Below are 17,050 nucleotides of genomic sequence, written 5' to 3' on the forward strand. Positions count from 1 at the left end.
GAGGTCATGGAGTCTTTTGGGTCTATCACGCCAGGGTGGTTGGAGCTTGCAGTGACCAACCCAAAGAGAAGGAACTGAGCACTCCTAACTTTCTTCATGGCAATTCTGACACTAGAGCCCTTCTGAACTCTAACCTGTCCCCCGAGGCACCTGGGATGTGACAGAACCTCACAAAAAACAGAGGATAGCATATAATTTCCCTTCCTGGAGGACGACAGGCTGAGAACCTTAGAAGATGCCATCAAAGACTCTGGAAAGGACTTTGGAAGACTGATTCCACCCTCTGACCCAATCAGCCTGTTAAGACCTCACCAGCTCAGAAAAACCATCTGAGTCCTTAGCCACAGAAGGAGAAAGAAAAATTCAGCAATTAGCCACAAGCAAAGAGATCACAGTAGCCACTGCCTCTGGTTCAGAGGTGCCAAAGCAGGAACTCAAATGAACCAAATGGTCCTGAGTAAAGAGCAAAAAGGCAAACCCAGAAAGACTCCACTTGTAGGGTTCTTTGGAGGTCCTGGACTGTCAAGAACTCCAGTTGATCATACAGGACACCAATGATGGCCAGGCAACATAGAGCAGCTGAAAGGGAACACAAGTAACAACAAACATCCTATAGACCCAGGGGAAGTTGCCAAAAAGGGAGATGGAATGGCAGCAGGTAGGAAATGGAACAAGCAATGGAAAGACACTGAAACAGAAAAGACAAAGGCTAGGATGATGAAATTACAACATGTTACAGGAGGTACAACCAGAGACGTGCTAGGAACTTGTGTCATGAAGGAGGCTAAAGTTGGGGTACCCAGACTCTAGGCTCAACTGCCACAGCTATAGCTTTACATGTATGTGGAAAAAAATTATGAGCCTCTATTTCCTTGACTACCCAGTGGGTGACAATCCTTGCTTCATCGCAAGGCTCTCATGAGACCAGAAAAGGACACAGACACAAAGCACTTTGTATGTGATTAGATATCAGGCTGAGACATGACCACCTGTGGCCTAGTGTCCTCTCAGCACCTACAGCTGTGTAAATGCTGGGACTGTTCAAAGGCCACCATGCAGGCGTGCCTACTTCCTGCTGGCCCCACAGCAGGGATCTGTTTTCCCACCCATTCTCCCTTGGCTCAACTCCAGAGAACAGGAAATAAAATCAATTTAAAAACAAACATTTATAAATAATGAAGAAAAAAATAAAGCAGGAAACAGCAAGATTTTTGCCTCCTATCAGCTCTCATTCAAAAGGAAATAGCAGTGATTTTTGCAACTGCTTTGTTCTCATTCCACCTAGTGCCAGGAGGTCAGGAGTAAGATATGTGTAGGCAGGGTGGGGCTGCACCCAAGAGAAAAAGAGTCTGAACTGAATGTTAGAAAATACATTCCAGAGTCAGGTGTGATTCAGAACAGCAAGAGGGTCTAGGTCCAGATTGAGAAACAACTTATCAGAAGAAGTGCTTATTTCCTACTTCACTCCTCTGCCAGGTTTGGGTAGGACAGAATCACTTGTTCTCAGACACCAGGGTAGAAGCACATCCATGCTGTATGGTGATGATCATTGTGAGAGGCAAGTCTGCAAAGTTCCTGTTGACCCAAAATTCAGTCCCTTAATGTTATCTCCAATGGAGCTGCCTGCTGCCAGATGGGACTCAGTGGCTCCGAAGCTTATCTGCTGCTGTTTAACAGGTTTTTATTTATGAGAATCCAACAGATATCATCCAAAGAAGAAACAGAGCATGAGGAAGATTCCACTCCATAAGATACAAAACCCCCCTCCTCATATTGTGCTATATATACATTTGGGTTTGGGAATACATCATTGCTTCCAAAGGCAACTCCCAAATGTTCAAATAGCAAGCAACACTTTGCTGCAAGATAAAAGGCACATGTCTGTAAGACAGAGATTTAGAGGATATTTACAAAACTCTCCACCAGCTTCCATCCATAGTGCCTTCCACACTTTTGCAAACTGGCAGTGTATTATGCAAGACATACAGCAAAGCACTTCTTCACAGCATCCCTAGGGAGAAAAAAGTACAAAGATGAATAGATATTATCATCCCAAAAGCCCCTGTAAGTGGTAAAGAAACCTCCATTAATTTCCCACAGTAGCATGCTGCTGAGGGGAAAGTGATTGGACTGTGGGGTCAGACCTACTCCCATCAACTGCAGCTTCAACTATTTTTTTGGTGGTACTTGGGCTTGAATTCAGGGCCTCATGCTTGCTAGGCAGGGGTTCTACTGCTTGAGCCACACCTCCAGCTCTTTTTGCTCTAGTTATTTTGGAAATAGGGTCTAACTTTTTGAAAAGGTCGCAAAATCCTCCTATATTAATTTTCATGCTGTTTCTAGAATACAGGAGTGTGCCATTGGGCCCAGCTATTGGTTGAGATGGGATCTCACAAGTTTTTTTTGCCAGGGCTGGCCTCAAACCACGATCATTCCCAGCTAGCCTCACAAATAGCTAGGATTACAGGCATGAGCCACTGGTACCTGGCTTTGCTTCGACATTTATTAGTAGTTTCCCCTGGGGCAGTTACTTGTCCTGTGTGAATTTCAAATTCCTCACCTGTCAGAGGATATGTGTCCTCTCACCCTGTGGACTGGTTGTGGGGATCAATGCATTACAAAGAATACATATTCAGTAAATGACAGCTATCATCATACTTAGAGGAAACTAAGAAATTAGTCAGCACTGCTACACTCTAACAATCAGTTATGTGCTGAAAGCATTAAGTCAGAGTCACTAAAGTTTTCTTCACTGCAAGTAAGGATGTCCTTCAGAGCTTCCTAACACAGAGAGTTGTCTACAAATACTAAGCACTTACTAACATGCTGCATTCAATCCCTGAAAGGAAAGAGTGGGTGTTCACCAGGTTGCCCAAGCAAACTTTTCCACTTCCACCACCACCCCTCACTGTATAACAGGGCATCAGTGTTCTCATCCCCTCACTCTGTTCTTTGTGTTACTGGCACCACTTGCACCAAGGACACTGGTAGGTAGGGGTCATACAAAGCAGGCAGAAGTGAGTGGATATATTCGCCTGGGCAGACACAGCATTTTAACACCAAGAGAACTTGGAGCCCAGCATGGTGGTGCATGCCTAAAATTCCAGCACTCAGGAGGTGAGCTACATAGCGAGACCCTGTCTCAAAAAAAAAAAAAAAAAAAAAAGACTCTAGAGTGGCAATCCTTAAGATGTTCTGCCTAAGAAGGGTTTTTTTATGGCCAAATAAGTACCCCTCTTGACAGCTCACATAGCACAATAAAGCATCTAGAAAGCCAGACAACAGGAACCTACCTAATTTTATCAACCTATTCCTCAAACTCACTTGATCATAGAACCATTTTCTCCCACATGAAAGTGTTTTTGTGGAACACTATGGCAAAAGCTCTGCTAGAAGAAGCCACAAATAGAAGGGTAAGACCTAGCTTTGTAAGCCTCTCCTTGCTATAAGAAATTTTCACCTGCTCAACACATGAAACTCACTACTTTAAACAAAATTCCATTATTCTACCTGTTACCCATACATAAGATCTATAGATGCCAGTCCAGATCAAGTCTGAAGCCCAGAAGAAAGACACCATGCAAGTCCAGCCTCATGGGTGAGTGCTTTGCAACTGCTCTGGGCCCTGTGCTCAGAAGTGTCCACATTTGGTTAATGCCTTGATGTCATTATCTTGAAGAATTTTGAACAAAGGGCCCACATTCTTATTTTGCACTGTGCCCTGAAAATTATGTAGCTGGTTCAGACACCAAGACAAAACATTGACACGCTGATAAATATCTCCTTAGATTTTCAGAGATAGCAGTCCTTGGCTTATTTCACCTAGAAACCTGGCTTCCCAAGATATCCCTCTCCATACTCTTCTCAAACCAGCCACAATCTCCCCAAACTGGTAAGGTGAGCACGGTGAGCATGGAGTATTTCATGACTGTTATATACCTAGAATGTTTACACAAAGCCACCCAGCTGCCTCTAACTTGATGGCTTATTACTTTCTCATCTAATAAGCCATTCCCCAGCACCCTCAAATCACTGTCATCAACAGACTTGGAATGTACAAGGTGTAAGCCAGCCCTCTCTTCTTCCCAGCTCATGTACAATTTTTCATTTCCTCAGCAAAACTGGGGGAAAGATAAGTTTTAGTTAACATGTTATGATGGAGAAGAATGGAAATTAAATGGTTGCAGTAGAGCAGAGGCAAAGATCCTGGGGCTAATTTTGAGAGGCCCACCATTGAAAGTGCTTATTTGGCAACGGAACCTCTGAGCTAGGAGGGGCCTCTGATGATCCAGCCCTGCTGGCTCCAGTTATGAAAGCCTCATCTGAGGCCTGAGTAGTCAGGAGAGTTGCCCAAGGTCACAGCACTAACCAGGAAGCCCTGATCCTCTAGTCTTAATCCTGCTTACTTTCCCTTTATAAACTCTTCTGAAACTTTCCTCTAAGTGGGATACTGTAAGAAAACAAGCATAAATTGAGATTCCCTCCATCTCTTGCTCAGTGAAATTAAACTGATGTTCACTTAAAAAAGAAACCTTCTCAATGCTATCATATTAAGTGATATTGTGCATAAATGTAATTTATATTAAAGTAGAGTATCTACAACACCAGGAACTAATGATCTGGTAAAAACTTATCATTCGTTGTATTATTAAGTTTAGTGGAGGGGTGAGCTTTAACATACTAGTCTACGAAACAGATACATAACCTTTGTTTATTTAGCTCAAAGAATTTTAGTAAAGATAACAACAAGTACTCTCTGAAACCAAATTCCCTCAACTGAAAGGCACTATGCAAACATGATTGTCCATAAATGACAGAAATTACATTTCCAAATACATAGTCTTACCTTGCAAATGGTATGAAGGAAAGGCTATACCTGCAAAGAAAAGCAAACAAAAGATCAAACTGAATGAAGGAGGTGGGAGATTACAAAGTACAATGTTCTTGAGTTCTTGTACCTACAGTGATTTATCTAGACCTGGTCTGGGGCATGTACATCCATATGCACACACACATGCACACACAGTTTGCCACATGCATACCTAGGTGGTCATAGAAGGGGACAGATGGCCCATATGGTGATAACCCCTGTAATTTCAACCTCATAAGAGTGCTGCTTTATCCAAATAAGCCAACAGAAATCACCTAAAATAAGCAGATTCCAGATATCCAGATGGCCAGGAGCCCTATTCTGAAAGAACTGCAAATAAAATATAGAAGACTTGTCCTCTAACATTTTATACACCCTCAGAAGTATTTAATTTCAACCCAGTTGAGATAAATTTTATGCTCTGCTCCTACTACTAAAAAAAAAAAAAAACAACAAAACAAAAACCTGGGCAAAGTAGTTCATGCCTGTTATCTATAACCCAGCTACTCAAGAGGTAGAAACTGACAGGATCACAATTTGAGGCCAGCCTGGGCAAAAAAGCTCATGAGACCCCTATCTCAGCCAATAAAAGCTGGGCATGGTGGTGGTAGCATGTGCCTGTCATCCCAACTACACAGGAAGCATAAACAGGAGGATCACAGCCAGGACATAAATGTAACACCCTATTTGAAAAATAACAAAAGCAAAAAGGGCTAGCAGTGTGGCTCAAGTAATAGAATGCCTGCCTAGCAAGCACAAGGCCCTGAGTTCAAACCACAGTTTTGCAAAAAAAAAAAAACCTCTACACTACTCTATACTTTATGGATGAGAATGCTTCAAGAACCCAAGCTCAAAGGTATCTTTATAGATCTCAGTTAGTTCAGGGTGATGATGGAAGAGGCTCCACAACTCTAAATAGCCAGGCACTGTGTATCAGACAGGATTTAAGTTGATCAGCCCTAAGAAAAGCAAATAAAGTCTGAATAGTTGGGTGTTGGAGGATACATCACCATTAACCTGAGACCATAAGACTGTTACCCTCTGAAACTGGTTTCACAATTAGTCCATAAACAAAATGAGGTGTGTGTATGTGGGTACCAATTTGTGCACACAAAAGAAAACACAAATATAAACATACGCCAACCAACTAAGTTTTTGTAGCACCTACTACCAAATGTATATCACATTATAATAAGATTATCATTCTTCTCCTTGCCTTACATTTTTCCATATACACAAGCTCACTCACTTGTGAACACAGTGAATGTTCAAACACAATTCTGGAAGGCAGTTTGAAAGCATATTTATTCAAAAGTCCAAAATTTCTGAAGAGGGAGATGAGTGTTAAATTTAGTTTCAAGATCCATTTCTACCAAATAGGAGTTCTTTGATCCTGGAGAGCTTTTAAATGTCCATGGCCTTCTCTTTTCTCTGCATTCTAGTAAAAAATTTTTCCCCTAAATACATTAGTCACATCTATACTGAAACCACTCTGACAGCTGTCAACCCTTGATAAACTCTGAAAGTATCATAGAATTGTCTCAGAAGCCACAGATCCCACATGTGCTACCACTCTTCTCCCTTGAATACTGTGCAGATTTCTAAGGACCACAAACTGTAGCTCCAGTCACAGTTTTTGAAAACTCATGTCTCTGGTATCCCTTTCACTATGCTTGGCCATTGAACTACAATTTCCTAGTCTTCACCTGAATTCTCAAAACCAATAGGACGCAGATTTTCTGTTTCATCAGTCATTGCTCCTCATCTACCACTGACAATTCCCTCTTTGTGGTACTGCTAAATGATTCATCCCATCACAACTGTAACTATCATTATTTTCTTACCACTTTCCCTTTCTGTTAATGTCTCTTTGACACACAATTTTTACCATGAATCCTTACAATGCTTTCATTGTCCTTACACTTACCAGATATGAGTGGCTTAATAACATTTGTACATCTCACACTTAACCATGAGCTCAGCAATAATGATGCAGCAGCAAACCAACAGCCTCCCATGACCACTCAAGACCACTAATGCCATCTATTGGCCACCAGCCGAGTCAACCAACTGTTGGCTATTGCTCCAGAGCCTCACTTCATTTGCATCACTATAATTCTTCAATCCACCCTCGCACCTCGCACCCGTAACACATGGGTTTTATCTTCTTTAGCAACATTAGTCAGAGGTCTATGAGGAAGGGAACTACTGAAAAGGTTACTTACCACGTCAAGGCCAAGGACTGCAAGATGCAGAAGATAAGTGCAAGTCCCTTGTTATGCCACTGAAAGAAAAAATGATATGGTTACAGGAAGGTATGCAACAAGAAGCACAAACCAAAATGGTTAACAGAAATTAAAGTCCACACTTACCCAAAAGGCAGAACACAGGGTAAGTGCAAAACACAACTAAAGGGAGAGAGGAAATATTTAATTAATACAATGATAATATGGCAAAAAAATAAACCACCAAACTGTCAAGGTTTATCCTTGACAAACTTACAGTAATATTTAGTAGGCTGCAGTGATCAGATTCTATAATTATTGCAGCACCAAATGCATCCTTCATTTCAAACCATTTAATCCATCTGAGCATGTTTGCTCCATGTTCGGCAAAAGAGCTAAAATCCCCAAGAAATCATATCAGCCAATAGATTCATGCAGGTTTTCTGGGTAAACCTCTATATTCAAGTTTTCCCAGAATCTCTACCCAGCAAATACAAACATGTTTCTGGCCCACCCATTCATCCATCCATCTTTTCATTCTAACACATGAAAGTAAGCTTAACAGAAACCTCTGTACTTTGAATCTTGCTGAACAGAGTTTCTGCAGAGTGTATGAGGACAAAGATCAGTATGAGATGTCCATCTCACAATCAGCAAGCCAGTTATTTGTTTACATGTCACCTGATACTTTTCCTAATTCCTTTCTTAGAAAGTTCTTTCCATGAGAGATTTGTCCACACCATCTATAACTGGCTGGCCAAAAACAGCTAGTGTCCCAGCCATCAGCCATGCCTTTCATCTCTACCCATCTATAATAGCACCTACTCAATCAATATGCCCTAAACATTGTCCAGCATTGTCCCCAGTATGACACAAAATAAATAGCAAACATGATCATGTCTTAGAGAACTTACCTATTTAAATAAATGAGAGGTACACAAATAAAACTAAAAATAAAAGTATGCTGATCAGGTTCCGTATGTTGTAATACCAGTATTAAGCCAGGAGTCTAGAGAATGGGATCTGGAATGTTTTTGATGGCTGTATGGAAGATTGGGTCAAAGGGAGGGGCATTCTGGGTTAATAGGACAGAAGTGAAACTCCCTGCTAGTCATGGTGGTACATGTCTATAATCCCAGCACTTGGGAGTCTTAAGTAGGAGGATCTTGAGTTGAAGGTTGGCCTGAGCTATATTGAAAGACCCTGTCTCACAAAACAAAAAGGGCAGAGAACGTAGCTCATTGGTACAGTGTTTGCCTAGCATGTGTGAGGCCCTGGCTTCAATCCCAGGGAGGAATAAAAGAAGGAAGAGAAACTCCCATTTCAGAAGTCCAGCTAAAAAGCAGAACATACCAGCACCAGGATCGTAGCAATCAGACGCGTAGGCTCAAACATGCGCTTCAGCTGCTTCAGGGGTCCCATGAGGAAGATGGTGCTAAGAGGCAAACATACACACAAGCCATTCAGAGCAGAACAGAACTTCATGAGACACAGTGAGCTGCCTCCCCAGGTTTCCTGTGGTAATAACAGTAGGAAGAGTAGTTGACATCTGAACAGCTATTGCTGTGTGCCAGGTACTATGTCTATGGAGCTTTATGCATTGCTCTCATTTAATCCATCAAGGACCTGTGAGTAGGAACAATTATACTTATTTTACAGAGGAGAAGACTGAAGTCCAGGAGCTTACATATTAGTAAAGGATTGAGCTAGGCTCTAAGGGCATGTAGGTCTGACTCTAGAGCCACACTCACACCATCAGGTTAGAGGACCCCTTTCTCTGAGAGGTACTACCTTGCCTCCTTGACAACCTACCCACGGAAACAAACCAACCAAAAGGCTCATGTAATTTAAAAATGAAAAAACATACCTTATAGGCTTAGGTTAGTTATGTTAAAAAGTAGAACATTTCATTTTCTTTCATAATCTCCAGGGAATCATTTTAATAATGATAATAGTTTCATCTATTATTTTTTAATGTTTGCTAAATGCCAGATACTACACATATTTTTCATTTTATCCTCTCAACAACTCTATGAGGTATTATTACACTTATTTTAGAGATGTGAAAATGAAGCTCAGGTTAATTTACTTATTCAAGATCACACAGCTAGGAACCCAAAGAGCTGGCATTCATCTCCACATCTATTTTAAAAGACATCTTCAGCATGCCTTCTGAGTAGAACTTGAGAGCTGGCTAGTGAGTGAGAGTAGTCACAAAGGAAGCAGAACCCTCACGCCTAACACATCAAGTGCCAGGGCCAGGTTTAGGTTATATTTCTTGAGTCCCAAGGAAACGCCCACATGGCATCACTCCAGCATTAGCTCCTTACAGCCACTATTTAATACAAGCCAACCAGCAGATGACATTAGCAACTGAGAACTCAATAATTCTTATAGACAAAAAAAAAAGTCTGCCTCTCTTTCAAGTCCATTAAGTTTCAACTTGAATTTAATGCTACTTTCTGCTTTCTCAGTTAAAGAGATCTACTTCTTTAACTGAGAATAAGAAGCAATAGCCAAGACAGGTCCTAAAACTTAAATGCAGCATATATAAGTATATAACAGATTTTAGGTAAAGCCACAGATTCCTAGTACACCCAGGAAATAACACTTTGCTCCTTTATTATTTTACTTCCACAGTGCTATGAAGAGTCTGTCCCATAAGATTTGCTAAAGACTTCTTTTAGACTAAACAACACACCCATATAATTATGTTCAGTCTAGACTATAAATTTAACACACACAGTCTGCCCAAAGCAAAAATTCCCGAAAGCTAGTATTAGAGAAAGCTTTAGAGGCAACATAAGACATCTCTGAGGGCCAGCTTAATAAATTAAGATTTAAGAAGGTGATGAGAGTTGTGCATTTCAGCCATCTGTTTAACTATTCCAGCCAGAGCTGGGACAAGTAAAACACCAGCATAGCCCTTGTCAAGAGACAATAGCAGTCAGTCTAATAAAATGCTGCCTGAGCCATCATATCATGGGGTAGAGGGAGCCCCAAAGGAGAAGAGTCTGTCCCATTAAGATTTGCTAAAGAGTTCTTTTAGACTAAACATTTCTAGGGAGGAGAAGGTAATTAGGGAAATTTTCACAGAAGAGGTGACTTTTGAGCCAAGTCTTAACAAAAGTAACCACCAAACCCAGGAAGGGAAAGATGGGAAAGCACTCCAAGCAGAGAAAAGAGCCTGAGCAAAAGCACAAAGATGTTTACAGAAATTCAAGAAGTGCAGCCTCGCTGAGGAGTGAGACCCAGGTGAAGCCAGATCTCAAAGGGCCCTGCTTGTAGGCATACTGAGGAGTTTGTGGTCCACCTGTAGACAGGAGACTAGAAGCAAATCAATGGGCTAAAAATGAATGGCTCCACAGCTCAGTGGAAAATGACCTGGAAAGGGGGAATAAGGAGGCCAAGAAACCCCAGCAGAGGAATGATGGGTAAGAAGGATATGGGCCAAAGCTAGACTAGTTCAGAAATCACTGTGTCTAGGAAGTCCTCCTTAACTCCATGGCAGATCATGGCCAGCTGCCTCTCCCCCAAGCATGCCTTTCATTATATTGTTGTGTCACCAGTTGATACCTGTCTGCCTTGCTGACCACTGAGCTCCAGTGAGGCAGAGACCAAACTGTACTTAAGTTTATAGCCTCAGAGCCCACCAGAGTATGATCAATACTTAGTCAGTGGGCATGAAAGTCAATCAGTGAGGGACAGAGAGGAAGGAACCGGTTAAGAGAAGTCAACACAAAGCCTTGGTGAATAATCATGAAAGACAGAGGAACTTGGACCCCTGAGGACTGTGAAACCACTTATAGAGATACAAGGGAAGATGGAAGAAAGATGACCAACTTCAGGTGTCTGCAGGCCATTTTTTAGAAGCCAGGCCAGCACTCCAGGTGGATAAGCAGAACTGGGGTGGTCAGCACAGGTGTGGTTGAAGCAGAGTGAATGAGGTTGACCTGGGGTATCTGTGTGGCCGCAGCATGTGTAATGGCTGCCCACTCTGGACAGCACCCTATCAGATGCCCTGCCACATGAGCTGATCCTCAAGTCGGCATGGTCTGATGCTAAATAATAACCAGTTTCATTTACAGCCTCTAGCCTGGTGAGCCCTTTTAGAACCTGCAACTCTGACAGCAATGAGGAAGACTGTGTTATTCCCCTTAGAGAAATCAAATGCTTTGTCCACAATTCCCTCATACATAAAATCACAGTGGAAACAGATTTCTTGCTTTCTCCCAGGGGTGTTTCAAAGACAAACTTAAGATATGAGAAGTTAGAGGCCAATAGGAAAAGGGGAACAGGTACTAGAGAAAAGGTTAGATCAAAAAGAATTAACCTAGAAGGTAACACCCACGCACAGGAAATCAATGTGAGTCAATGCCCTGTATAGCTATCCTTATCTCAACCAGCAAAAACCCTTGTTCCTCCTATTATTGCTTATACTCTCTCTACAACAAAATTAGAAATAAGGGCAAAATAGTTTCTGCTGGGTATTGGGCGGGGGAAGGCGGAGTGGGTGGTAAGGGAGGGGGTGGGGGCAAGGGGGAGAAATGAACCAAGCCTTGTATGCACATATGGATAATAAAAGAAAAATGAAAAAAAAAAAGATATGAGAAGTTAGAAATAATAGGATATGAACATGCTATATTCCAACTACCTCTTACCTCTCCAAAACCTTAAAACTACTGGAGCATCCTCCTTCACCTCCTTCAAACATAATCCATATCTGCTTTCCCACCTAATGATTGGCTGAAGTTGGATGAAAAACAGTTACCTTCCAATTGATGCAATGTTCCCGAAGGTGTAAAACACTGCAAAGAGGTGTAGTCCTTTTTTGGGCACCCACAGTAGAAAAGTACCCTAGAAGGAAAGTGTAGAATGTTTCACAGGAGCAGAACAACCCCTCCACCACAGCCACACAGCCAGGAACTCAGACGGAGCTCTAAAGAGCCTGTTGTCCTCCCCGCCTCCCCATCTCCGTCTCCTCTTACCCATGCATCTCAGTGAAGAGCAAAAGAAAAAAGCAGGAGAGCAGAAGGAAAAGAATATAGCAAAGGAGGATGGGGGAAAAGACAGAACAGAAGGAGATCTTACCAACAGTGAGCAGATAATTCCTATAGCAAAACACGCAATGAAGCCTTTTATTCTGGTTCCCCAGCTTAACGAAGATGACTCAACTACCTGAAATTTCAAAATAACAATTACATATATGCACATTTACCAAAAACAAAGGAAGCACACAATTAAACATGTATTGTTTTGGAGAAGGCAGGGAACACAGAGTCACACATGCTGATGGCTACAGGAAGTCATCACATCCAGCTCTTCTCAGAGCATTAAGCTCTTACCCAGACACAAATCTCTCCACAGGTCACAGCTGATAAGAGCTCCCTATGCCTGTGGTAGGACATCTCCAAAGGTGGAGGCATCCTTCCTTGAGCACAACCAGGGAAGCAAACCAGCAGACAATAGTGTAGCCCAAAGCCTTACCACAGCCCAGGCAGGATGAGGACCACGACTAGAAAGGATGACCTCTGCCAGGCAAGGCCTGGGTCACAAGGGAAAGACAAGGGCCTAGAACTCAGGCAGCTGGATCCACTGGTCATCCTCTCCTATGCCCACTAGCCCAGCTGCAGCAGTTGCTGCTCCTGTGGCATTTCTGGGACCTTGGAGAGAAAAGGTTCTCATCCCTGCTATTCACTCTCAGTGAAGATGTTGTACTTACAGAGTGCTGGCATCAACCAAGTCACCCAAGTGTCAGACAGAGCCAATTTAATTACTGCCCTGTTCATCCTGGTTTTCTGCCATCATGATTAATTCCTCCTCTGAGCAAAGTTCAGGGGGAGCTAAGGTTTCTGGAAAAACTCTACAAAACAGGAAAGTTCACCAGCAGCTCCCAATGGTTCTTTTCCTGTGTCAAAGATAACAATCAAGTCTCAGCACCAGTGACCTTCCTAGGCTGTTTATCTGATTCAAGAAGGCACAGGTGCCCCCAGTTGAAAACAAGTACTACCACTGAAAGACCAAAGTCAAGGAGGGCAGCTAGCCCAGCATTTGTTCATGAAGGGTCCCTTTGTATGGGCAGCAGAGTCTCCTCCTGACAAAGTGGCCAAGATGCTCACATTTCCACCTGACTAATACAGGAAGGTTAAGTGTGCAGAGGTTGCAAGGATCATTTGACTGGCCCTTACCTCAACCTGGACTGCCCCCAGCTCAGATACCTGTCAAACCAGAAGTGACCACAGGCTCCTCAGGTGTGACAGGTACTGCTGTAGAAGGCCTTAACCTCCACTTAGGAGGAAGGTATTTAGGTCATCAAAAGGTTCTCTTTCCACTCCCATAGAGTCACACATAGTGACACTGAAACTGGACTCATGAAACTGTAATACCCCATGTGCAGAAACTTGTGGCAAAGTATGACCCTGCATAGAAGATACTGTTAGGGATAGGACAGGCTGGAGATATAGTTCAGAGGTAGACTGCTTGCCTAGCAAGTGCAAGGCCCTGGGTTCAATTCCCTGCACCACAAAAAAAAGAAAAAAAAAAAAAAGAGAGGGGTGATGGAGCATGCAGTAGGGAGCCATGTTAGATGTTAGGACCTGACAGTTGAGCCATCTAGTTTTATGCTGGAGACCCCATGAAGAGTATGTCTCTTAAACATTGAAAGCTCTATTACAAGCTTTTCAAGGCCCAAGACAATTAAGTTAGACCATTTCTAACTAGCCCGTGTAACTTCCCACTGAGAAAATGAAAAATGACTGCTCTTCCTACTCAAAAAACTTACCTTGTGAGGGTAAAAACAAGAATGAAGCTACAGTCAGGGAGAAAGAAGTGACAGAAGACTTGGACTGAGCTCTATTTGGCATCAACAGGGATATTCAAAACCATTGAGCGTTTTTTTTTTTAAGGATAAACCATAAGGTTAAGTATCAAATTTGAACTGGTCTTAGCATTTAGAGTGCTAGATAATCATCTTAACAGGATAGTGAGATTCCAGCTCTTATAAAAAAATCAAAATCAATGGCAAGAAGAAGTATGTCTCTGGTTTCTACCTTCGGAAAGGAAGGTGACACTCTGGTTCCACAAGTGTCTCAAGTCAAAGCCAAATGTTACTGTTTTTGCCAAGGAATGAGGATAGGTAAAGCACCTGCCTAGCAAGCATGAGACCCTGAGTTCAAACCCCAGTACCACAAAAAAAAAGAGTAGAGAGAGGGAGTTGGATAATTTCGTCATTGTGTTCTTTCACTGTATGTGGCTGGGAGTTCTTTTACACTTGGCCAGGGAAAGAGGAAATTGTTATTCCACTTCTTCTAACTGGACGCAATGAAAGCAAAACACTTCTTTTTTGCCAATTTATGAAAACGAACTCGGCTGACGTCTCTCTAAATCATGGCTGCTGGAAGCTGGGCTAATGTACAGCTTTTTTGGAAATTAGAGTAGCTAAAACAGCCCCTGAATAAAATTTGTAGGCTCTGTGCTCACAAGCTGTCTGACTGGCAGTCATGCACAAAGGTCCCTTTGATACCAGGATGTGGAGGGAAGAGGGACTCTTGCCAAGAAGTAAAGCTAAGGATTGTTGGGATACAGGGCTGGTAACCAGAAGAAGGTGAGAAAGGAATGCTGCTTTATTCCTGTGCTTTTAAGATCAGATACCATTCAAAACTTCCTTGTGTGGAGAATCCTATACAGGAGACACAAAACCTGTACTTCAGAAAGACGTCCATTGAAACTAGACCTTAAGGAGTGTTTATGAAGATGAGGCGATGGTTAGAAAACTCATCATGGGACTGTTTATTAGACACTACCATGAAAACTTTACAGTTACCAAGAAGAGGTAGAAGAACCAGAAATACTCATACTTTCACAATTGGTATTAAAATAATTAAATCTAAAAGCACTTCTGGTGACCTCTGACAGATTATGTAATTGAATTTGAAGAGATTTTTAAGGCCACCTCATCCAGCATACTATACAAAACAGGGATTTCACCACACAATCTTTCAGCTTTGCCAGTCTCAAAACCATGGAAAATGTAATCTGATCACATTAGTGCCAGTATTTCAAAGGAAACCCTACCCAATAAGTGAAAACTAAGCCAAAATATTCCTGAAAATGAAGCCTGTCGCCTACAAAATGTTTCCAGGAGTTCAAGACTCCAAAAGTGTCACACAATGATGCACATAAACAGGATTCTCAGTCTGAAAGAGGAAACTGACAACAGTATTTTAGAACAAGAGAGAAGTCTCTAATCTTTTAAATACAGCTGTAATATGTGCCTGACTCTACCAGAAGTTAAAGGCCTTCATTGTATCCAACACATGCATTCACCATTTGGGGCCAAAACTCAGCTTTTATGTTTTCAATGGTATTGCATCATTCATTGCTTCGTGTTGATCTTCTAAATATATAATATCTGCATCATCTCACTGTCAACACTCTACTCACCCCAAGAGTCTTCTGGAAGAGAAAGTGTGTCTCTCTCCATCTCCAACTGGAGCTTGTCATGAGTCTATAGAACATGAAACTTTAGGTGATGATGAGGGGTCAACTTAGTGTCAGACCTTTCTAGGGCCCCATCTGAGATTCAACTTGAGAGTTCATAACAAGCCAGAAATCAAGAATCCATGAAATTACTTTTGAGTCTTGACCAATTAACAACAAACTTTAAAGAACCCACTGAGCTGCTGTGAAATGTCAAAAGGAGTGCTAGAATTCCTCTAACACTTAATTCCTACAGTGTACAAGGTGAAGATTCAGAAGGCAAGTTCTACATTTTGTGATTTCATGGAGGGGTGGAAGAACCAGTACCAAACAAAGCTAAACTCATTAAAATCAACCACAAAGGCTGAGAAAAAACATGAGAAACACCAATGAAAGTTAGAGGAAAACTGAAGTTCAACACCCTCCTTTTACAGATGGAGAAACTGAGGTTAAGGAATGCACCAAAACATAAAATGCTTTTTTTTTCTTACATTTTTTTGTCTTCCAAACAAATGCTAAAAGCAGTCAAAATAGTAAGACATCAATCCTTCTGTGTGAGTCTAGAACACAGGGCCTTGTTGGCCAAGTTTCAGCTCCATCAAATGTTCTCCAGGCAAGTCTCCTGAGACACCGGTAGTCTACAGGGCCCAGGTGCGCACGAAACAAGATGTTCTAGGTCCCGGGAGCTTAACAACAAAGCAGGCTACCAGGGTCGGGTGGGCGTGTCTCACATACACACACACACACACACACACACACACACACACACACACAACCTACACACACCCCACAACCTACACACACCCCACAACCTACACACACCCCACAACCTACACACACACACAACCTACACACACACCCCACAACCTACACACACGCCAGAACCTAAACCCGGCAAGTGACCCTGCACGGTGGACAGCGATCGGGGAAAGCTGCGGGACCGCCACCCCACCGCAGCCGGTACAGCAGACGACCGGGCCGGAAAGGGCTTTCCCGACGGCCTCGCCCGCATTGCTGGGGTGTGACGCAGGGCTGTCCAGTCTTTTAGAGAGGAGGGGATGGAGAGGAAGGGGCACGGGACGGGAAGAACCCGGACGCCGCCAAGGGCCGTACGCAAATGGCCTGGTGTGCACCTGTGGCTGGTCCTGGCCGAACTCTGCGGGCAGACGGAAGAAGAGGCCGAGATGCTTTCCAAGAAATTCTGAAAGATCCGCAGACGCTGGCGGAACGCGGAGACCCGCGACCCCACGGGCACCCGAGGCGCGGGCGGTGTGCGACGGCGACAGGGCGCACTCACCTCGGACAGGCCGCTCCGGTCCTCGGTGTCCTGCCCGCTCAGCACCTTCTTCAGCTTGTCCATCCTGGGCCTGTTCCCCGCCGCTCCGGTCCCCGCCGCTTCACTCCCGGGGCAGCAACCTGTTGCGGAGCTCAGCAGAGGGCTCTTCCGGGGTCGGCCCCCGCCCTCCGACTGCAGCCA

At 43.1% G+C, this 17,050-nt stretch overlaps 2 protein-coding genes across 3 annotated transcripts in view; both read right to left on the reverse strand.

The window, feature by feature from the left end:
* The window catches only part of Tbx19 (T-box transcription factor 19), a 59,567-nt gene extending 54,693 nt beyond the window's left edge, over positions 1-4,874 (reverse strand). For both annotated transcript variants that reach the window (XM_074047547.1, XM_074047546.1), the window contains exons 1-2: positions 4,847-4,874; positions 1,912-2,011 (exon numbers count right to left, since the gene is read on the reverse strand). In XM_074047547.1, coding sequence (XP_073903648.1) covers positions 1,912-1,937 — 26 coding nt within the window. In that variant the 5' untranslated portion in view covers positions 1,938-2,011; positions 4,847-4,874. The remainder of the gene's footprint in view (positions 1-1,911; positions 2,012-4,846) is intronic.
* Positions 1,665-17,046, reverse strand: Sft2d2 (SFT2 domain containing 2). The gene is made up of 8 exons (XM_020178884.2): positions 16,871-17,046; positions 12,187-12,273; positions 11,867-11,952; positions 8,449-8,530; positions 7,243-7,278; positions 7,096-7,154; positions 4,847-4,876; positions 1,665-2,011 (listed from the first exon to the last, which is right to left on the reverse strand). Exons 1-8 carry the CDS (start codon positions 16,931-16,933, stop codon positions 1,972-1,974), a joined length of 483 nt encoding a protein of 160 aa, XP_020034473.1. The 5' UTR covers positions 16,934-17,046; the 3' UTR covers positions 1,665-1,971.
* Positions 17,047-17,050: the final 4 nt, after the last annotated feature.

This window comes from Castor canadensis, chromosome 11 (assembly GCF_047511655.1).
Source record: "Castor canadensis chromosome 11, mCasCan1.hap1v2, whole genome shotgun sequence".
NCBI lineage: Eukaryota > Metazoa > Chordata > Mammalia > Rodentia > Castoridae > Castor > Castor canadensis.

What these genes read in the sequence shown, in the direction of transcription:
- Sft2d2 (XM_020178884.2), bottom strand. Translation starts at nt 16,933, where the DNA reads ATGGACAAGCTGAAGAAGGTGCTGAGCGGGCAGGACACCGAGGACCGG. An exon ending in AACATTGCATCAATTGGAAG is followed by an intron (nt 8,531 to 11,866) that starts GTAACTGTTTTT and finishes TTTGCCTCTTAG; the next exon opens with CACCATCTTCCTCATGGGAC. An exon ending in TTGCTACGATCCTGGTGCTG is followed by an intron (nt 7,279 to 8,448) that starts GTATGTTCTGCT and finishes CTCTCCCTTTAG; the next exon opens with TTGTGTTTTGCACTTACCCT.